The sequence below is a fragment of the Cajanus cajan genome, chromosome 11, assembly GCF_000230855.2.
Source record: "Cajanus cajan strain Asha chromosome 11, NIPB_CcT2T_4, whole genome shotgun sequence".
Classification (NCBI taxonomy): Eukaryota; Viridiplantae; Streptophyta; class Magnoliopsida; order Fabales; family Fabaceae; genus Cajanus; species Cajanus cajan.
In genome coordinates this window covers 41,918,484-41,942,008 of record NC_138527.1, presented here as the reverse complement: position 1 = coordinate 41,942,008, position 23,525 = coordinate 41,918,484, and the positions used below count along the sequence as shown (strand labels likewise).

At 37.4% G+C, this 23,525-nt stretch overlaps 2 protein-coding genes across 4 annotated transcripts; one reads left to right on the top strand and one right to left on the bottom strand.

The window, feature by feature from the left end:
• The first annotated feature begins 361 nt into the window (after positions 1–361).
• LOC109800043 (uncharacterized) lies at positions 362–5,133 on the top strand. Of its 3 annotated transcripts, none has more exons than XM_020360721.3 (3): positions 362–454; positions 526–629; positions 1,659–5,133. In XM_020360721.3, the coding sequence occupies exon 3, from the start codon at positions 1,734–1,736 to the stop codon at positions 5,121–5,123; it is 3,390 nt and encodes a 1,129-aa protein (XP_020216310.1). In that variant the 5' UTR covers positions 362–454; positions 526–629; positions 1,659–1,733; the 3' UTR covers positions 5,124–5,133. The 3 variants fall into 3 exon arrangements, with proteins under 3 accessions (XP_020216310.1, XP_020216313.1, XP_020216311.1); XM_020360724.2 differs by having other exon boundaries at positions 400–454; positions 537–629; XM_020360722.3 differs by having other exon boundaries at positions 409–436.
• A 1,143-nt stretch (positions 5,134–6,276) lies between these two features.
• Positions 6,277–8,849, bottom strand: LOC109800044 (expansin-like B1). The gene is made up of 4 exons (XM_020360725.3): positions 8,583–8,849; positions 7,824–7,930; positions 7,174–7,488; positions 6,277–6,682 (listed from the first exon to the last, which is right to left on the bottom strand). The coding sequence occupies exons 1-4, from the start codon at positions 8,740–8,742 to the stop codon at positions 6,485–6,487; spliced, it is 780 nt and encodes a 259-aa protein (XP_020216314.1). The 5' UTR covers positions 8,743–8,849; the 3' UTR covers positions 6,277–6,484.
• Positions 8,850–23,525: the final 14,676 nt, after the last annotated feature.

The window sequence follows — 23,525 nt, the reverse complement described above, 5'->3', positions numbered from 1 at the left end:
TGGATTTCTTTTGAGTTTTTTACAAAATATATTATAAAAAAAAATCTACAATAAATTATTAAGTTTTGTCATTTTTTTAATCTAAATTAATGTTACTCATTTAAACAAATTAAAATTAAACTTTAAAATAATAAATTAAATATTTTCTTAACTTTATTCATTTTTACTATGAAATTATGTTAATAATTTCTATAATAAATAAATAAATCAATATATATATATTTAACACAAAAAACAACCAATTTAAAATTTTATAAATAAATTATTTTAAATCGGTAGTTATTATAAAGACTAAAAAAAATAATTTTTTAAAAAAATTATTAGAAAAATGGTAATTAATAGTTTTTTAATGGCACTTCTTAAATACTTAAAACTAATCTAAGTAGTGAGGCTCTCGCATTCCAAACCCTTTCCCTCTGCTTGTCGTCCTCTTCTTGTACCTTCTGATTTCAATGTTTGTTCCCAATTTTTTCTCTTTTTCTTTCTCATGCCATTTTCAATTTTACATTTTGCTGCATGTTTCAGGTCGTCATCAGAGTTACGAACGGACGGTTTCTGATTTTTATTTCTCTTGGCTAATACTCACACGACTCACTCCTATTTCTAATTCGTTGCTCATTTCGTTCAAGGTATTCCTCCATCGCACCCTAATATTTCTCAACTTTACGTCTTTATTGTCTTTTCTTTTTCTCTTTTTCTATGTCTATGTCTGGATTATTGATTCTTGTTCTATTTTAACCGCATTAGATTAGCGAGTTTAGGTCGAATGATGTTTGACTGCAATATTAAACCTTTTGTTTTTAATAGTTAGGTTATGTGGATATGTATTTGACATGCACATGATTTTTGAAGAGGGGTATTTTTGAAAGAAAAAAACTAGGGTTATTCATGCCCGGAACAATGAACTGTCACCCCAAAATGTTAAAAAATTGAAAATGTTCTCTTCACTCTCCATTATATCATATAGAAGGTAACAAATTGCAGAAGACAGTGGTTGAAATATATGAATTGTATATGTATCAAAAATTGAAGTCTCACAAACTGAAATGGAGACTAATCAAAGATAAGAAGGGGATGCCGAAGGAGATGAACAAATATTGATGGAGGAGTCCTTCCTTAGCACAAGTTTATGTATGGCAGAAGTTTAATTGGTTTTACACTCTTCAGAAAGTCATGTGATGTCCCACATCCATTCCTTAAAATCACGTTGAATGCCAAAAGCAAAACATCCATAGTGACCGCAATAGCAAATGGGGGTGTGATTGTGAATTTGAGAAATTCTGCGCTGCATTAGTGATATAGAGCCACTATATAGTGGCTATCTAATTGTATTTTGCACTCTGGAACTCTTGTCTCATTCCAGCCATGTTGGTCTTCGAGACTATCATCCCATATGAAGTACAAACTCTAACAAACACTTTCTTTTTAATAATATTAGTGTCTCCATTCATACGGAAGTGTGAGCTCAAGTTTTCAAGAAGCAAATGTCTGAGTTGCATAAAGGTGCAACTTAAGTGTGCTGTCAGAGGACAAAAATTACTTTTTTGTTGAACAAGCGTCTTACTCTCTTATTTGTACTACAGAAGTTATGATTGAGTTATTAATCTATATGGAAATATTTGCTTTCTTTTTCTAATTTGAACACCTTTCTTCAACAGGGCATGTGATTTTTGGCATTTCTTGTGGGGAGTGGGAGTTTGGAGATTGGGCTGAATTTTGAGTCGTCAAGAGGAATGACAACACCTGTCAATAATGGTCATTCTGAAAAAAGCTATGAGAAGTCAGCGATGGAAAATGGGGAGCATGTTTTCCTTCCTAGGCCTATGTATAAGCGGCGTAAGGTTTCTGCCATACGTGATTTTCCAGATGGATGTGGACCATTTGCTTTAAGGATTGATCCAGTCTTAAATGTAAATAATGTGGGTTGTGGTTCTCTTAATGGTATAATTGCTGAGGATAAGAATGGTGAACATTTAGGGGGTGATATTCTTGAAACATCCGAGTGTGAAAACAATGGTCAACATTCTGAGTTAAAAGATTCGCATCTTATTGAGACTCTTGGCCAAAAAATTGACTGTGGTTTAAATAAGGAAAACCATGCGGTCTCATCTTATCAAGTGGATGGGCCTACTGCAGAAAATGAACCTGCAAAAGTGAGTCTTGGCCAAACAACTGACTATGGTTTGAATAATGAAAACCCTGTGATCTCATCTCATAAAGTGGATGGGCCTACTGTAGAAGATGAAGCTGCGAAAGTGACTATTGGCCAAACATTTGATAGCAGTTTGAATCAGGAAACCCCAGTGGTCTCATCTCATCATCTGGATGGGTCTATTGCAGAAGATGAACCTGCAAAAGTGATGCTTGGTCAAAAAACTGACTCTGGTTTGAATCAGGAAAACCCTGTGGTCTCATGTCATCAAGTGGACGAGCCTACTGCTGAAGATGGACATGTAAAAGTGCCATTAGTGGACGTGGAAATTTTGAATACAGAGTCTGCAATAACCGTAAACACTGTAAAATGTGACTCCTCTTATATGTTGAAGTCATATTCCCCGGGTGAGTTGGCTATGTTAAGTGGTTCAGAGCCCTTATCATTCAATGTCAACATATCTGGTTCCCATGCTTGCATGGTGGAGCCTGTAACTAGAAGGTATCTTCCTCGTCGAAAAGTTTCAGCTGTTAGAAACTTCCCTCTTTCATGTGGACGCAATGTCACATGTCTCAGTAAGAATGTGTGTCTAGAGGGGATCCCTTCGGAAAACAAAAAAGTGGGTCAACAGAGCCTTGCTGTAGATGACAGTCCATTGAAAAAGGTAGCAGCCACTGATGCGAAAGAAGTTAAAGATAACATTCAAGATGAATATGGTTGCAAGAGAAAGCTTGTGGACATTGTTCAAACTGATTCTGAAAGGAATGCTGTAGAGAGAGTGAAGAAGCTGCATGTATTTGAATCATCATCTGAGATGAAAATGCTTCCGGAAAACAAGAGACAAAAGTACGTTACACTTCCTGAAAAAAGCAATCATCGTCAGGTTAAAATAAATTCAAAGGTGGTGGGAGAAGAGGAAAATAGGGATGGTGTACCAGTTGACAAAACATCAGGGCTAGAGATATTTGTTCACCCTGTCCAAAGTCTCAAGACAAAGCCTTTGAATATGTCTCGTTCTAAGCAAAAGTTGAAGGAAAATTTCAATAGATTGCAGGTCTCATCAGACAGGAAAGTAGTGCTAGGTTTGATGGCTAAATCTGAATGTCCTTGGAGTTCTGATAAAGGTTCCTCCAAATTTAAGTTGGTTGGTGGTAAAAATGAAGGCAAGAGAAAGAAAGTGGTTTCTTTTGCATCATCTGACAGTTCTAAAACAGCTATCAAGACTAAAGGTGCACCAAATCATTCTGGGCAGAAGCCTTTGAAAAAGAAAAAGGGGAATGCTGCTTCAGGAGGTATGGATGAATTATTAATTTGGGAAAAGGAAGATTGTCTTGACCATGCTAAAAATAATGAAGACCTACAAATTGTTTTGAAATCTGATTTCGATGTAAATGTTACTCCCTATACTCATTCTAATTCCACTGGTGATGAGAATGATGCAAATGTGACCCGTAAAAAGGTGAGGGAAACATTACAGTTATTTCAAGTTGTTTCTAGAAAGCTTTTACGGGAAGTAGAATCAAAGCTAAATGAGCGAGCAAATGGTAAGAGGATTGATTTACATGCTGCAAGGATCCTTAAGGAGAATGGGAAATATGTTAACTTAGGCAAGCAGATACTGGGTTCTGTCCCCGGGGTTGAAGTTGGTGATGAATTTCAATATAGGGTGGAGCTTAATATAGTTGGTCTTCATCGTCAGATTCAGGGTGGTATAGATTATGTGAAGCACGATGGTAAGATCCTTGCAACTAGTATTGTTGCGTCAGGTGGCTATGCAGATGATTTGGATAATTCAGATGTCTTGATATATACAGGGCAGGGTGGGAATGTGATGAACAATGATAAAGAACCTGAAGATCAGAAGCTTGAGCGGGGCAATCTAGCTCTGAAGAACAGTAGTAAGGAAAAGAATCCTGTTAGGGTGATACGTGGCACTGAATCGATGGATGGAAAGTGCAAGACATATGTTTATGATGGACTGTATGAAGTTGAGTCATGTTGGCAGGATGTGGGACCACATGGGAAGCTGGTTTTTAAGTTTCGTCTGCGAAGAATCCCTGGTCAACCAGAGCTTGCTTTGAAAGAAGTGAAGAAATCTAAGAAGTTCAAGACAAGAGAAGGTGTATGTGTTGATGATATTTCTTATGGAAAAGAACGAATTCCCATATGTGCTGTGAACACCATAGATGATGAAAAACCCCCACAGTTTAATTACATAACTAGTATGATATACCCCAATTGTCGTCTTGATGATCCAGAAGGATGTGATTGTACTAATGGATGCTCTGACTTAGGGAAATGCTCATGTGGAGTGAAAAATGGGGGAGAGATCCCATTCAATCACAATGAGGCTATTGTACAAGCAAAACCTCTAGTCTATGAGTGTGGTCCTACTTGTAAGTGTCCTTCAACATGCCACAATAGAGTCAGTCAACTTGGCATAAAGTTTCAACTTGAAATTTTCAAAACCAGTACAAGGGGATGGGGTGTGAGATCCCTGAATTCAATCCCTTCGGGAAGTTTTATCTGCGAATATATAGGAGAGCTTCTTGAAGACAAGGAAGCTGAACAAAGAACTGGTAATGACGAGTATCTTTTTGATATTGGAAATAACTTCGGCAACAACACTCTTTTGGATGAACTTTTGACTGTCATGCCTGATGCACAGACAAGTTCCTGTGAAGTTGTGAAGGATGGTGGGTTCACCATTGACGCTGCTCAGTTTGGTAACGTGGGTAGATTCATTAATCATAGTTGCTCCCCTAATCTTTATGCTCAGAATGTCCTTTATGATCATCATGACAACAGAATGCCTCACATAATGTTCTTTGCTGCTGAGAATATTCCTCCCTTACAAGAGCTGACTTACGATTATAATTATGCAATAGATCAAGTCCGTGATTCTGATGGCAATGTAAAAAAGAAGTATTGCTATTGTGGTTCCGTGGAATGCACTGGCAGGATGTATTGAGGGCGGATAATTAATGGAGTAGCGTTATTTTACAGTCAATGCATACTATAATAACCAAAAAATTCTATAACTTGATTTTGAACCACTATGATTGTTGTTGTCCGTACTTTCAAAGACCTAGTTTAGATGAATTTTAATAAATATTTATAAGTGAAGAAATCAAAATGTAAAATGAATTAAACTTCGTTTATATGTAAAATTGTGATTCCATGAAACTAGGCCTTGAAGATCCTTCAAACTAGTTGTGATTCCAATTCAACTCATACATCATTCTTATTTCATTAATGTCTTTGTCTGTCTCAAATAGCATTATCAGAATTGTGCCAAACTAGTTGGTCGTACTGGTTGAATTAGGAATTGATCATCATACTAGATCAACAAAAGACCGTCTTTCACCGAACTTAAACTACTTTTAAAAGTCAGAGCATCCATTAGTACAATCACATCCTTCTAGATCATCAAGACGACAATTGGGGTATATCATACTAGTTATGTAATTAAACTGTGGGGGGTTTTTCATCATCTATGGTGTTCACAGCACATATGGGAATTCGATGTTTTCCATAAGAAATATCATCAAGACATACACCTTCTCTTGTCTTGAACTTCTTAGATTTCTTCACTTCTTTCAAAGCAAGCTCTGGTTGACCAGGGATTCTTCGCAGACGAAACTTAAAAACCAGCTTCCCATGTGGTCCCACATCCTGCCAACATGACTCAACTTCATACAGTCCATCATAAACATATGTCTTGCACTTTCCATCCATCGATTCAGTGCCACGTATCACCCTAACAGGATTCTTTTCCTTACTACTGTTCTTCAGAGCTAGATTGCCCCGCTCAAGCTTCTGATCTTCAGGTTCTTTAACTACTTTTTTTTTTTACTTGGCCTACTATAGTCTGCAACCCACACTAAGCCAACCTGTATGATACCAATCCAGGTAGCCTGTCCTGACAATATGAAATTGAGATGCCAAAATAGGTGTTAATAGAATTATAGTTTTTATTTTCTTCCAACATTCCACTAGTGTCCTTGTCAGAGTTGTTAAGCGCAAACCAATGATGGCTTTGCTTGGTTTATTGGAGGCATTAGATATTAGTTTAAGTGACCCACTGAAGTACAGTAGTTTGCCAATGACATAACCACCAGTAGTAGTGAAAGCGTATCTTTTATTTATTCATATTCTGTGATGATCCATATCTCAAGAATATGAATCCCCACAGTTTTAGTCCCCAATACAAAGAGCACTGGATCCATTCACACACAGGAACATTCTTAGAATGACACAAACCATAAACAATAAAACACTGGTAATCTAGTCACTATCTATATTCCTGGGATCAGAAAGTGCTTTTTCATTTTAACCAAGCTGAATTTCTGAGTCATACACAGCCCCAGCCTCCCAATCACTAGAGATAACATTCTTCGATTGCACCCAATACTGCTCTGCATTACCACTCAGTTGAAACCTCAGCTTGATGTCACCCCTTGGCGGGTTCTCAGCGTCAAACACAGTACCAAAAGCCCTGCGCATTCGCCTCCACTCTTGGCAGTCTTCCTGCTCCATTAACATTTCAACAACCCAATTCAGTTTCAAGTGACTGATTGTATATAAACAACACCCAGACATACACAACAACCATGTAAGTTTTAAAATTTTGAACTACTAAAAAATCAAATGTTGTATATTAAACGCGAATCATCTTTATTCTATTTTATGTTTGAGTATTTTTAAGAATTTTTTTTCGACCAAACAGTTTATAGGAATTTTTTTAATTTCTTATTTATTTCAATTTTATTTATTATAATTATTTACAAATTAAATATTAATATTTTAAAATAAATTATCAATAAATAAAAATAATCTTTTTGTTATAATATAAATTATTTATTATAAATTTAAAATTTAATTATATATAATAAATATGTATAGACATGGCATAAATTAAAATATTAATACAATATTTAAAATAATCATTATATAAGTGAACAAATTTATGGTATGAGGATGGATAGTATAAATAACATTCAGACTGAGAACATGTATACCTGCCACAACTCAACAGCAGTTACGTCGTAAGTTCCACCAACATAAAGAATGAGAATGGCCAAGTAGTGAGGGTTTCTGCTGTGCTCATTGACTTTAACCAAGAGGTTATTGCCACCGTATCTACAAGGGACCCTTCTGTATTCTACATCCACTACACCGTATTTAAACAGTTCTGCTGATGCATCTGCGTTTCTCCCTAATCTTGAGTAGGCACGTGGACTCATTATAAAGTCTGTTCTGTCTCCCTCACCATAATCTGTCACCACCACGTATGCTCCATAGTCATCGCAGAATTGTGGTATTTTGCACCTAACCTGATACATCATCATATTTATTTCTCAAATATAGCAACTACGACTGGAGGTTGGCAAACTTTTTCCTTTATATTATGTTTCAATGATCAAGTCTTCTTTCACTGAAGATTTTATTCATTATTAAAAGAAAGGAAAGATATTATCATATGTATATGATTTGAAGGATCCAGGTAATCAATTCTTACACTAGGGGCCTTAGTGGTATGGAATATGAAAGTCCATAAACTAAATATTTTTTACATGAAAAGGGCATGTCTTGTGGTACTGAGATTTTTATATGAGAAAGGCTAAAGTAGTGTAGTTTTTTCTTATTTAGTTCATTAAATTGAAGTGACCTGATAACATGCTCCACAGCCAGATCCATTCTTCCAAAGCCAAGACACGCCTGCGACATTGCCATCGTTTACCGTTTTTCCATATTCACCAAAGCCACAAGCTCCCCCTAGAACATTATCAATTGACCTATCAGTTCATGTGTGTGCAAAAAGTAGTATAATGTCTGGCTTGAATATTTTATTGTTCACACAGTGTGCCCTTTATCATAAAAGAGGAGCAAGCAATTCCAAATGCAAATTCTTCAAACAAATTTTCTTTATTTCAAAAATAGAAAAGAAAAGAAAATTGCTGTTTGAAAATATGTGGAATCATGTGTCACGATATGCCCCCAACCATCCGTTAACATGGTTACATCATAATCCCTAGGGGTAGTTGAACATATCATTTTATACTATTTACTTTTATTTAATTGAAGAATTTAACTCTAAAACCCTAGATAAAAATAAATAGTATATATACTGATAGTAAAAAAAGTTATCTAATCATAAATATATGATAATTTTGTTGTCTTTTCCAATAATTACTTATAAAGTTATTATATGATTTTTATTTTTTTTAACGGTGTAAGCACATAAAAGAAGCTATTTATTATTGAATTGAACATTTGTGTCATCATCTGGATGAATTTGATGGCAAAGATACTATGAATTTATCTAAGTGTTGTCCAATATAAATGCATAGACAGTATAAAAATGTGCTTGGTACACACCCCACATATGAACAAGTGTAAGAATAGATAGAAAATAAGGCTCACATACTTGGATTTCCATAACAATCTGGGCTACCATAATAGGTTGCTCTGGAGCAAGTAAAAGAGTCCTGAGAGGTACACAGGACAGGTAACAGCAGTGTGACACAGAGAAGGCCAAGTTGGTGCTTAAAATTAAGTTCCATGTTAAATGACAAAGTGTCAAGCATAAGCAGTAGAGAAATGCAACAAGTATTTAGGAGTGATCAATGCTAGAAACTAAAGCATTAAAGTGAAGTAGGAATAGCTATGAACAAGAGAAAGCTTTATGCAATTGAAAGCAAAGATGTAGTCATATTTATAGTACAGGTCTGAGGTCTAGGTGATAGGCATTTTTTTTTCTTTCACAAGGGACTATGGAATAAGCAAGAGGATTGATTGGAATAATGATGTGTACATGTAGACCCTATGTTGACCCCTCAAGGGCCAGGGTCATCATTTATTAGAACCAATTTCTTATTACAATGGAAAAATGCCTAATTTTGTTCTATTATAACTGTTTTTTGGAAGATCCATGCACTTGCCGCATATCTCAAGGTTCGGATTCCTGATTGAAATTTAAACCAAAGAAAATAATGGAAAGAAGATATTGGTATTTAATTTATACTGCCACCCTTTTTCTTTCTCCAATTTCATCTTGGTTAGTCTATAGATTCAAAGGATATAAAAAAGGAAGAGGAATGTGCAAAGTACGTAAAAATCTTTAGCTACGTTCACAAATCCACCACGTGAATAGTGCAGGGCTCAAACGATAAGTGTTTGTTTGATGTTCCCCTCGATTAAAAACAAAATAACAAAAGATTGGAAGTACAGGCAATCTTTGAAAAAGTTTTAGTGGTTAATAGTCCTGGTTTTATTCAATTGATTGCGGAAAAAGGTGTGATCTTAATGACATACCTCATTATTCCTTCTGGGACATCATTCCTACACAACAACCAAATTACCTATTTCTTTAAAATATTTTTCCCTTGCAATTACAAGTAGAACAAAACTTTAACTACAATTCTCTCATTGATGTTATCATCTAATCAGAATTAAAATTTTATATTTGCGTAATTCCTTGCGTCTGTTAATCATAGTCAATACAGATATACATATAACTACATATTACTTTTATCAAAAGCTAATTAATTATCAAGATAAAATACTAGAGGGAATAAATATTAAGATGTTAACATTATAGAATAAACAAATAGATGATGAAAGTAATGTGATAAAGAAATGGATTAGATTATTGTTTCACATTGAAGTCACTTAAATATCTAGCAACCACGTTTGGTTGTAACGCACCCAGTGCGTCAGTCCACTCAGTAGTGGTTCGTTATTTAGTATGGGCACAACTTGTAACTGGATTTTATTTTGGACGCGTTAACCCTAATCATATCATCTTAAAGATACATTTACACTTTTCTAATATAATTAATCTAGTCTCGTGATAATTATGACTGTTTTTTTGGGTACTTTTTTTCTCTTTTTCATCTTTACGTTGCCCAAGTAGTACTGTAGAAAACCAAAGGAATCATGGTTGGTTATGCTGGTACAAGAATACTCTGCTTTCTGCTTCTAAACGAAAGTTATTATTAGAAAGTTATATGATAGAGTAAAACCCTTTTGAGAAATTTCTCTGACTTTTACACTGTTCTTTTTTTTTTTAAATCACAAAGAAAAACAATAAAGTTCAAGTTTAAGATATTGTGTAATATTTACTTAAATTAAGTTAAATTTTTAACAGGTCAGGTTTTCGAAATAACTTATAATATGTTGAAGACAATTATAATTTTCATATCAATACTTTTCAATTTCTTTTATCTATTATAATTATAATGAGTACATCAGAATTCGAAAATGGTATAGTACTATCTCAAGTTTGGAAACAATATTTTTAAAATGAATTCACTGTGCATGCATCTTTATCCTTATTATAACTGCATAGAGAGGGAGGTGTTGTCGGCATAGTTGATAGTTGCATTGTATATGTAGGGCAAGTGTAATTAAGTCACCAAATGAAAAGGAGGCACATATACATGTAAATTGGAGTAGGTGCTTCTTAATCCAATCCGTCCATTTGTTCACTCTTTTCTTTCTCCACCAACATAGGTATTGGAGGAAGGAGAGTTCAACACTGAATAAGATTTTTCTAATCTTAATATTAGAATGAAATACCAATCAAAATAATAACTAACTTTTCTATAAACGATAAATATATACAAAGTGAATACCCTTTTATAAACCCTAAACCCTAAACAAATATTGTGTTTCAATTTAAGATCAACAGATCATATATAATACCTATATAGAGAGTGCTTATACACATATACAGCATCTAGTAAGCTGGTCCGCACCATTACTCTTCCCATCCATTCTGCACGTACGTACTATATAAACGGATTCATATTAACTAAGCATTGCTATAATTTTTCAATTTATTATATTAGTTTCACCAATCGTATCATAAAGGTTATTTGTTACCTATAAAATAAAGCTAATTTATATCACCATGTTTATATACTACGAAGGTCACGCATTAACGGAACATTTAGATTTTGTACCTTCTTTTTAACATATTAAACATTTCTACTGAGAAAAAAACATTTATAATGAACTGACCCGAGATAGTTCTAATTAACTTAATTAATGTTAACCATGAATTTATAGTTTCAGAAATCTAGAATTTTGTCATTATATTTAGACACTCTGGTCTCTGTCAAAAACTAAATAAAAGATTACTCGCGTTTCCACTTGAAAACTTCTTTGTATGCCTTTCTTTCTTTTACAGTATTTTCTTTGTTACCGTCGTGTTCATATAGCATTTTTATATGGTACGAGTCCATTCAGAAACCAACGCAGAGATGCACTATAGAGAATGAATGCTATCAACATATTCTATAAAGATTTTTTTTTTCTTGAGAGGATGTATATGGAATTCTTAAATACAATAATACACATGCAGCATTAATGGATAATTAGAGTTTTTTTTATATATACTTAGGAATTACAATTCTCATTAACAATAGAGACACGCTTTTAAGACTTTATACATATTATTTCAATTCTCACTACTAAGTTAACATGTTCGGAGTTCTTGCTTACAAAAATAATCCATCTCAAGTGGAATAAGTACATTTAAAGAAAAAAAAAACTTACTATAAGTATTTAACAACTTAAAAGTTTTGACAACATAACATTCTTTAATTATATTATTCCCTTGTTAAAACTGTATCCCACTAATCTCCTTTCCTCCACAAATTCAACAACCACACGGGTTAAGTCGAGTCTTTCCTTTTCCAACCCCCAAAAAAAAAAAAAAATAGTGCACAAGAAGAGATACGAGCATGACACTTGAGCATTCAATGGGTGACAAGCCACTTAAATTGGATAGTGCAAAAGAGACATTATCATTATTACTCTCTAAAGAACCATCCTTTGTGCAAGCTTCATAATTCTAATGTCTCCTTTCACCACGTGTCATGAAACAAGTAGCGACATATGGACCTAAAATCAAACCAAAAACAAAGGATGTGACCAATTCATTTACATACTTAAACTTCATATGAATGAATCTAAGAGCCATTGTTCATGTAAGTAACACAAATGCAATTATGCAAGATATCGTGTCCCTTCTCCACGATTCCTTTGTTTTTGGGGGTGGGATGAGAAGAATAATTGCATGGGTCGTGTAGCCATGAAAAGAACAACCAATTGCTCTCCATAGCCTAGTTAATAGTCATCTTGCACTTGGTAGTGGAATAGAAAATAATAGAAACTAGAGACATTGTGGATGTCGCTGTCAAATAGTAGAAGATTACTATTTCATCATGAGCCTACAAGCTTATTACTTGCCCAAAAAGTTCATTAACTTGGGGCTTTTGGGCTTCCATTTTTGGTACAAACATGGAACTAACCTATTTGGTAGTTGCATAAGCATTAACCCTAAAGTGTACACCACATATAAAGCTAATCAACAAAGAAAAAAAACACTTCTTTTACAAAATAAAAAAAATAGTTAACCATTTTATATAAACTCTAATTTAACATACCAGTCGTTTTAAATAAATAATTGTTAATTTTATCCATTTTTAAATAGTATTTTTTAATTTATCTTTATCTCTTTAAATTTTATTACAAGTTCAATGAAAGATAAATTAATAAATAAAACTTAGAATAAATTAATCAAATTTATTTATTTATAAAACAAACTTAAGAATAGGGTGATGTCTCTGATAGTCCAGAGAGACAAGTGGTCCATGGGTGGTGCATCTAAAATCACCATAGATATAATATTAAAAAGAATGAATGGTTGAGATTGTGATTTAGTGAGAAAATATATTGTACACCTTCCCACACTGGATAAAATTTCTGAATTTTTTATTGAAATATTTTTTTTTTTAAATTACCTAAAAAAAACACGTATTACGAGGATGCAGCAGCTGTCACTTTCAGAACGGGCCGTTCTGAAACCAGAACGGCCCGTTCTAGATGAAAAAATAACACAGGAATAATGCAACAGAACGGGCCGTTCTAGAAGAAAAAAAAACACGTGATAAACTACACTAGAACGGGCCGTTCTGATTTCAGAACGGGCCGTTCCAGATTTAAAAGTAACATATGATTACTTAAACCAGAACGGGCCGTTCTGAATTCGAAACGGCCCGTTCTGGCTACATATTTGTTTTTTTTTTCATTCTACTAAATCACATTTAAAATTTAAGTATAGTTTTTCAATTGAGCGAGATATGAAGCCCCTTCCTCAATGACATCAAACATCTTATGAATAAAGGCCAAAACTAGGTCTAATAAACTTAAAACCCAAAAAGTCTTATACTTGTAGACCCCTAAAATTGTCCGGGTCGGAAATAAAGCTTGAAGACTCTTGAGGACTGAAGGAAAGTCAGCCAGAAGGACTCATGGAAGGCCCTAGGAGGATTCTCTGTAGGTCTAGAGGTCTTGTAATAGCTCAAAATAAGGAAGTGGAGGGAATGAAGCCCAATACGGCCTCCCAAAAGTTCAGTACGGCCGTATTGAACATTTTGAACTACAATACGGCCGCACTGAACTCAATACGGCCGTATTGAAGTTTCTGAACTTCACTACGGCCGCACTGAACTCAATACGGCCGTATTGAGGTTTCTTGAACTTCAATACGGCCGTACTGAATTCAATACGGCCGTATTGTAGTTCAAAACTTCAATACGGGCCGTATTGACTCCAGGGCCCGTATTGCGCCTGTTCCCTATAAATAAGACGTCATTTGGACGTCATTCTACACTTTTACACTGAGTTTTAACCCTCTTCTTGAGTATTCTGGGTTTTTTTGAGCAGTGCTCTGCCTAGAAATCACTCGGAGAGTTGATCCGACAAAGTTCTCGAGTTCTGAGCTTTTTGCTTGAGTCTCGAACTGAGTCGAAGGGAAATCCTCCGGATTTCCATAGTTAAAATTTTCTAGGAGGGAGCGAGCGGGCTTGTAGAGCGAGGGAACGCCAAAAAGCTTCCCAGTTTTACTTGAATATAAAAGCACGCTTCAAAGGTTTCTTCTTAAGACCTTCCTTTTACTGCTTTCTGTGTGTATATTTAACTGTCATCATGTAGATAGTTAAGTTATAATTGTTTAGAATAAATAGGGGTAATTTAGTAATTTCGCACTATTATTTTTAGAAATAATCTGTCATAGGGAACTCGAAAGGGGCGCTGTGGGGTGCTAACACCTTCCCCACGCGTAACAGACTCCCTTACCCGACTCTGGTTGTCATGGCCGAAGTCGATTTTTGAATCGATTGCCTTAAACTTCTTTTTCCAATGTTTTGAGTAAAACATTGGTGGCGACTCCATGAACCCTTCCTTTTTATGAAAACCGCTAATCCATGGAGGGTCCCGCTTGGGATTAACATGGATTGGTGAGCCTTTTAATAAAATTGCTCGTTTGACAAGGTCTCAGTTTGAGAATAAGTCATTCTAGCAATCCATATTTTTAAATAAATAAAAGAGTCCAACCATCCTTCGCGCATGCCGAAAGCCCGTTTCGGGCCGGTGGCGACAGATGGCGACTTCACTGGGGAAGCCTCGAGAGTCAGTCCCATTTAGTGACAGATTATTTTTAACAAATAATAGTTAAAATTACTTTATTACCCCTTGTTTGTATGATAACATGCTTTATTTATATGGCTTTAATAACTGTTGTATGTTTAGTTTCTGCAATTGTTTGAAATATAAATTGCACACAAACCTTTGCACACAATAGTTCCCTCTATACCCGGGGGCATGAGTGGTAAGCCATAGGGAGTGGATGTTAGTACGGCCGGTTGTCGAATGGGTCTATAGGTGCCCGTAGACCGTTGTCGGAAAGCATCACTCAAGGTGATAACCATGAACTCGAGTCCGACAGTGCGTTGGAGCTTTCCATCGACTTACGACGAGAGGAATTGGGTCCCTATAATGGGGGCACCTTGGGGGCCTTGGACTGGTGAGAACAGTTAGAACCACCTTGAATATGCACCTTTCTGCAGGATACCCCTACCTCGTGATTCGCTCGTGACTGTTCGTGGATGAGTGAATTGTTTGTGCATTTTTATGTGACATTGTATGAGCATACATTGCACCTTTTAAACATACAACATTCCTTTTTAAATAATAAGAATAAATAGAAATAAGAATCTTCCATTACATGGTGTTAACATCTACCTTCATCACATTCATATAGGTAGATTCCCTTTTCACCCAAAAAAATACAAAAAAAATACCCAAAAAAAAGAAAAAAGGGTTATTTATCCAAACCAAGCAATATCATGCATCATCTTAGGGACATCTTAAAAACATGATAATGCTTAGTTGAATAAACACAATGCATGCATATTCAACGTCATCATCTCATATCATGCATTCTTATCAAGGATCATGGAGGGATCTAGGTTTACATTTCATACATCCCTCCTAGTAATTCATTAATAATAGTAATAAAAAGAAAGAATTAATCGATGCGTATGTTCAAGATGGATCGCACGCCATTTGTTATCAAGTGTAAGCCAACAACCGCGCCAAGCGAGCGCACATCAACTCCGTTGTTGGTAATCAAGACGAGTAAAGGGGAAGGTCCGACACCGTTAAGGATCACTGCTCCAAGACCTTTTCCCTACGAATCAAATAAGGCTGTGCCATGGATATACGACATCCATTCTTCTGCCGACAGCGATATCTCTAACATCGCTGGACTTGGGGGCATAACTAGGAGTGGCAGGATCTACACTCCCGAAGATCTTCATGATAAAGCTCCCAAGAATAAAGGGAAAGAAAAAGAAGAGAAAATCGAGGAAAACAAAGAATCCGAGGAGGAGACAGATAAGCTGTTAAAATATATCCGACAGAGCGAGTACTCCATCGTGGATCAACTTCATAAGACGCCAGCAAAGATTACTCTGTTGTCGTTGATCCTATGCTCCGAACCGCATCGACAAGCTCTGTTGAAAGTCTTGAACGAGGCATACGTGTCGCACACTATCTCCCAAGACAAGTTTGAGGGGATTGTTAGTCACATCACGGCTAATGATCACCTCACTTTCACCGATGAAGAAATCCCCGCTGAGGGACCGAACCACAACAAGCCCTTGCACATCTCTGTAAAGTGCAAGGAGTATCACATCGCTAAAGTCTTGGTAGATAATGGATCTTCCTTGAACGTAATGCCAAAAAGAACGCTCGATCAAGTGGCAATCAAGGGAATCCAAATGCGCCCGAGCAACATGATCGTTCGAGCTTTCGACGGTTCTAAAAGAGAAGTGATGGGAGAAGTCAATCTCCCAATCCAAATTGGACCCACTATCTTCAACGTCGAATTTCAAGTGATGGACATTACTCCGGCATACAGCTGTCTCCTTGGCCGACCTTGGATTCATGATGCGAAAGCTGTACCCTCTACGCTCCACCAGAAAGTCAAGTTCATAGTAGATGACAAGCTGGTGACTGTACAAGCTGAAGATGACATACTCATCAGCAAGCCATCTGCCATACCTTATGTGGATGCAGCAGAGGAAGCTTTAGAAACCGCCTTCCAAGCATTGGAGATCGCCAATGTTGAGACATTTCCCCGAGAAATGAAGAAGGTAGCCCATATGCTCACCAAGAATGGATACTTGCCGGGACAAGGACTTGGCAAGGACTCCCAAGGAATTCCGGAGCTACCCATCATCAAGGATAATCCGGGAAAACAAGGGTTAGGATACAACCCTGTTAAAGATCAAAGAACGAAGAGGAATCAAGATCCTTCTCGACGTTCTTTAAGCCAGATCTTTAGGAAGGCCGGTTCACAAGCATCAAGGCCGGTCGTCGTCATCAAGTGCTCTCCTCCTTCCGATAGGGATGTGTAAACCTGATGACTATTAGAGATTACTCCTCGGGGACAGCCCGACCCCCGAGCCTCGATAGGGCACATGTTTCCACTATGATTATAATAAAATCATTCTTCATTATTTCTTATTGCTTCTTTTCTTGCTTACAATAAAATTCTAGACCGCATTATTTAACCCTGTTTGAATAAACATAAATGAGGTTAAAATCGTCTTAATAAAAATAAACCCGCATCTTTTTTTATGTGGAAGAGTGTGACAACTTGGAGCACCTTTCCTTGGCCTCAATAAGTGCCGTCATGGATAAAAATAAATCCATTCAGGACAAAAATCCTAAAAAACAAAAAGTTCGGCAGGAAACCCAAAAAGGGGACTGCGCAAAAATAAGAGCAAAAGACCCGCTAGGAATCCCACAAAAGGGTGACCTAGGCAAAAATTAGGGTTGCAAAATAAACAAAAACAAAAGCCCGCTAAAACTCCACAAATGGGTGTTTTAGGCAAAAATAAGGACAATAAAAAAACGAAAGAAATCCATGATGGTACCATGAACCGAATTCAAAAAGAAAGGTTCAAGGGAAGTTATCTAAGTTGTCAAAATCACAACGTCAATAAACAAGATTTGATTAACTTCATGAATGTTTAAACAAACAAGCCTAAACACAATAAGCCTACCTTGGCCAGCCATTCTTACAAAAACCATTTTTCAAAATGAAAATAAAAACCCCTCTAAAACACAAACTTTCGAAAAATGTATACCTTTCCTTTCTTTTCTCTCTTGTCCCAAGCGATTTTAGGATAATCTAGTGGAAACATGGAGATATAGTGGTCAATAGGAGGGTTGACATATCTTCTAAAGGAAGGGAAGAATCACTTGGTTGATAACACCAAATCTCAATATAACACGCATCATTCCTCGGCTACAGAAATCGGCATCGCACAGCCCGTCTGGAGGAATGACAAAATTCAAACAGAGAAACGCATCGGTTAATTCTTTTGAAAAATGAATCAAATAGAATTAGGTGCATCATACCGCATACATGCATACAGATGATAGGTGTACTGGAAGATCACTTATTCTCTGTTTATTAAAAAAAAAAAAAAATCAAACTTCAGAAAAAACAAATGTGCCCGTATCATGTTCAGTACACCCGTACTAAAAATAGGGTTATGAACAAATTTTCAACTCAATACGGGCGTACTGAAATGGATATGGCCGTATTAGCCACAAAGAAATTTTCAAAGACCTCTTCATGAGGCAATTGCATAAAACAGAAAAATAGGAAAAATTGCTTGTGTATGGCAGCGGTCAACAAAAAAGCCGCAAATCGACAGAAAAAGCAATCAAATACAGAAAAAGCCAAAAAATGACAAAAAAGGCAAAAATACAGAAAAAGTCAAAATTCGACAAAAAAAGGCAAAGATTCCAATTGTACAAAATAACTGAGCCTGGAGAGGCTCGCCGAAATAATACTCTCTCAGAATAACTGAGCCTGGAGAGGCTTGCAGAAATAATACTCCCCAGAGAAACCTCAGCCTAAGCTCATGGAACAAGTCCCCAGCGAGAGCTATCAAAGCAAGATCGTCAAAATCCCCAATGGAAGCGCGATCATCCAAGCAAAATATTCAGTCAAAGGACTTGAAACTTCCTCAGTGGAAGATAGCTCTCTGACTCAAGCGCTGAGTGAGGCTAAGCCTGCAGAGGCTTCCTAAATAATACTCTGGGATACATAAGATCCCCAAATCCCCAGTCGCCTACTCAAGAGGCACCCCTACAAAAGGAGAAAAATAAAAAATATCGATAAGTATTCCCCAAGCGGAATTTGGGCGTACAGCCAACCACTAAACATCAAGATGATTTGCCTAACAGAAGAGGTCAATCAAGAATCAAATGACAAGATCCCCCAGTGGATAAAAGCCTACACAGAGGCTACAAAATCAGAAAATCAAATAGAGACACCCGAATAAGGATAACCGGGATACTCCACCAACGTCAAAGGACGTCAGCCAAACATAAGGCATCGCTCAATTCAAGAAGAGCATCTGTGTCTACACCCCAAGGAGTCAGAAATTCCCCATGGGTACCAACTATGCAAATGCAAGTTGGGGCACAAGAACCTATGAATGACTGCACATCCCCTAGACGGATCCCTGCGTTATCCAGCCCTCAGTGGCACAAAATCAGAAAAAACCATCGAAGCAGCATAGTGGACTGTGGAGACAAAAAATCATCTCAGATCCCTGGAGAGGGTAAACTCGCATTGCCGAAGTGATCAGAAGACACGGACGCAGACCCTGGAAAGGGCAAACTCAGTTGCCTAGGTCGTCAGAGACAACCGAAGCAAAGTCTGGAGAGACGGTACTCAGAGTCTGGAGAGACGGTACTCAGAGTCTGGAGAGACGGTACTCAGAGTCTGGAGAGACGGTACTCAGAGTCTGGAGAGACGGTACTCAGAGTCTGGAGAGACAGTACTCAGAGTCTGGAGAGACGGTACTCAAGGTCTGGAGAGACGGTACTCAAAGTCTGGAGAGACGGTACTCAAGGTCTGGAGAGACAGTACTCAACCATCAGCGTCGTCAGAGGCACGTTGGTGTTCAACTTCCGGCTCGGGCGTCGAGTGAAGTTGACCCTGAAGAGGGTAAACTTAGCTACCGAGGTTGTCAGAAGCGCCGAGGTATGCAACAACCTGGAGAGGCTACTCAACAATTTTCCATCGGAAGACGCTACAAGTCAGAAGGTTGGCACATCACCCGGACAATTGGGTCAACTCCTTTACTTGTCAGCCGGTACACCAAAAGGCCGTTCGACTAAGTAAAGGGGGGCAGCTGTAGACCCCTAAAATTGTCCGGGTCGGAAATAAAGCTTGAAGACTCTTGAGGACTGAAGGAAAGTCAGCCAGAAGGACTCATGGAAGGCCCTAGGAGGATTCTCTGTAGATCTAGAGGTCTTGTAATAGCTCAAAATAAGGAAGTGGAGGGAATGAAGCCCAATACGGCCTCCCAAAAGTTCAGTACGGCCGTATTGAACATTTTGAACTACAATACGGCCGCACTGAACTCAATACGGACGTATTGAAGTTTCTGAACTTCACTACGGCCGCACTGAACTCAATACGGCCGTATTGAGGTTTCTTGAACTTCAATACGGCCGTACTGAATTCAATACGGCCGTATTGTAGTTCAAAACTTCAATACGGGCCGTATTGACTCCAGGGCCCGTATTGCGCCTGTTCCCTATAAATAAGACGTCATTTGGACGTCATTCTACACTTTTACACTGAGTTTTAACCCTCTTCTTGAGTATTCTGGGTTTTTTTGAGCAGTGCTCTGCCTAGAAATCACTCGGAGAGTTGATCCGACAAAGTTCTCGAGTTCTGAGCTTTTTGCTTGAGTCTCGAACTGAGTCGAAGGGAAATCCTCTGGATTTCCATAGTTAAAATTTTCTAGGAGGGAGCGAGCGGGCTTGTAGAGCGAGGGAACGCCAAAAAGCTTCCCAGTTTTACTTGAATATAAAAGCACGCTTCAAAGGTTTCTTCTTAAGACCTTCCTTTTACTGCTTTCTGTGTGTATATTTAACTGTCATCATGTAGATAGTTAAGTTATAATTGTTTAGAATAAATAGGGGTAATTTAGTAATTTCGCACTATTATTTTTAGAAATAATCTGTCATAGGGAACCCGAAAGGGGCGCTGTGGGGTGCTAACACCTTCCCCACGCGTAACAGACTCCCTTACCCGACTCTGGTTGTCATGGCCGAAGTCGATTTTTGAATCGATTGCCTTAAACTTCTTTTTCCAATGTTTTGAGTAAAACATTGGTGGCGACTCCATGAACCCTTCCTTTTTATGAAAACCGCTAATCCATGGAGGGTCCCGCTTGGGATTAACATGGATTGGTGAGCCTTTTAATAAAATTGCTCGTTTGACAAGGTCTCAGTTTGAGAATAAGTCATTCTAGCAATCCATATTTTTAAACAAATAAAAGAGTCCAACCATCCTTCGCGCATGCCGAAAGCCCGTTTCGGGCCGGTGGCGACAATACTAAGGCCCATAATACAAGACCAAACAATATAAACTCTTATATTACCAAATATATGAGAAAGGTGGTCATCTATGTAAAGTCCAAGTAAAGAGAACCTTATGTCCATCAAACCCATTAGGCTCACTAAGCTCAAAAGCAATCAAAAGTCTAAAGGCCCATGAAGCCCAAAGCTAGGCCCAACAAGCTTAAAACCTAAAAAGTCTTATACTTAGGTCCATAATACAAGACCAAACAATATAAACTCCTATACTAAAGACCAAGTAAAGAGAACCTTAGGCCCACCAAACTCATTGGGCTCACTAAGCTCAGAAGCAGTCAAAAGCTCAAAGGCCCATGAAGCCCAAAACTAGGTCCAATAAGCTTAAAACCCAAAAAGTCATATACTATACAAGACCAAACAATATAAACTCCTATACTACCAAATATATGAGAAATGTGGTCATCTATGTAAAATCCAAGTAAAGAGAACTTTAGGCCCATCAAACCCATTGGGCTCACTAAGCTCAAAAGCAATTAAAAGTCCAAAGGCCCATGAAGCCCAAAACTAGGCCCAATAAGCTTAAAACCCAAAAAGTCTTATACTAAGGCCCATAATACAAGACCAAACAATATAAACTCCTATACTACCAAATATATGAGAAAGGTGGTCATCTATGTAAAGCCCAAGTAAAGAGAACCTTAGGCCCACCAAACCCATTGGGCTCACTAAGCTCAAAAGCAATCAAAAGTCCAAAGGCCCATGAAGCCCAAAACTAGGCCCAATAAGCATAAAACCCAAAAAGTCTTATACTAAGGCCCATAATACAAGACCAAACAATATAAACTCCTATACTGCCAAATATATGAGAAAGGTGGTCATCTATGTAAAGCCCAAGTAAAGAGAACCTTTGGCCCACCAAACCCATTGGGCTCACTAACCTAGTTTTGTACTTCATGGACCTTTGGACTTTTGTTTTGGTCTTGTATTATGGGCCTTAGTATAAGATTTTTTGGGTTTTATGCTTATTGGGCCTAGTTTTGGGCTTCATGGGCCTTTGGACTTTTGATTGCTTTTGAGCTTAGTGAGCCCAATGGGTTTGGTGGGCCTAAAGTTCTCTTTACTTGGGCTTTACATAGATGACCACCTTTCTCATATATTTGGCAGTATAGGAGTTTATATTGTTTGGTCTTGTATTATGGGCCTTAGTATAAGACTTTTTGGGTTTTATGCTTATTGGGCCTAGTTTTGGGCTTCATGGGCCTTTGGACTTTTGATTGCTTTTGAGCTTAGTGAGCCCAATGGGTTTGGTGGGCCTAAGGTTCTCTTTACTTGGGCTTTACATAGATGACCACCTTTCTCATATATTTGGTAGTATAGGAGTTTATAATGTTTGGTCTTGTATTATGAGCCTTAGTATTAGACTTTTTGGGTTTTAAGCTTATTGGGCCTAGTTTTGGGCTTTATGGGCCTTTGGGCTTTTGTTTACTTTTGAGCTAAATGAGCCCAATGAGTTTGGTGGGCCTAAGGTTCTCTTTACTTGGGCTTTACATGGATGACCACCTTTCTCATATATTTGGTAGTATAGGAGTTTACAATGTTTGGTCTTGTATTATGAGCCTTAGTATTAGACTTTTTGGGTTTTAAGCTTATTGGGCCTAGTTTTGGGCTTCATGGGCCTTTGAGCTTTTGACTGCTTCTGAGCTTAGTGAGCCCAATGGGTTTGGTGGGCCTAAGGTTCTCTTTACTTGGGCTTTACATAGATGACCACCTTTCTCATATATTTGGTAGTATAGGAGTTTATATTGTTTGGTCTTGTATTATAGGCCTTAGTATAAGACTTTTTGGATTTTAAGCTTATTGGGCCTAGTTTTGGGCTTCATGGGCCTTTGGACTTTTGATTGCTTTTGAGCTTAATGAGCCCAATGGGTTTGGTGGGCCTAAGGTTCTCTTTACTTGGGCTTTACATAGATGACCACCTTTCTCATATATTTGGCAGTATAAGAGTTTATATTGTTTAGTCTTGTATTATGGGCCTTAGTATAAGACTTTTTGGGTTTTATGCTTATTGGGCCTAGTTTTGGGCTTCATGGGCCTTTGGACTTTTGATTGCTTTTGAGCTTAGTGAGCCCAATGGGTTTGGTGGGCCTAAGGTTCTCTTTACTTGGGCTTTACATAGATGACCACCTTTCTCATATATTTGGTAGTATAGGAGTTTATATTGTTTGGTCTTGTATTATGGGCCTTAGTATAAGACTTTTTGGATTTTAAGCTTATTGGGCCTAGTTTTGGGCTTCATGGGCCTTTGGACTTTTGATTGCTTTTGAGCTTAATGAGCCCAATGGGTTTGATGGGCCTAAGGTTCTCTTTATTTGGGCTTTACATAGATGACCACCTTTCTCATATATTTGGTAGTATAGGAGTTTATAATGTTTGGTCTTGTATTATGAGCCTTAGTATTAGACTTTTTGGGTTTTAAGCTTATTGGGCCTAGTTTTGGGCTTTATGGGCCTTTGGGCTTTTGTTTACTTTTGAGCTTAGTGAGCCCAATGAGTTTGGTGGGCCTAAGGTTCTCTTTACTTGGGCTTTACATGGATGACCACCT

Coding starts and splice junctions, on each gene's coding strand:
- LOC109800043 (XM_020360721.3), top strand. CDS start 1,734: ATGACAACACCTGTCAATAATGGTCATTCTGAAAAAAGCTATGAGAAG.
- LOC109800044 (XM_020360725.3), bottom strand. CDS start 8,742: ATGCTTGACACTTTGTCATTTAACATGGAACTTAATTTTAAGCACCAA. Junction 7,931..8,582: donor AGATTGTTATGGAAATCCAA/GTATGTGAGCCT, acceptor ATAATGTTCTAG/GGGGAGCTTGTGGCTTTGGT. Junction 6,683..7,173: donor CTGCTGTTGAGTTGTGGCAG/GTATACATGTTC, acceptor TTAATGGAGCAG/GAAGACTGCCAAGAGTGGAG.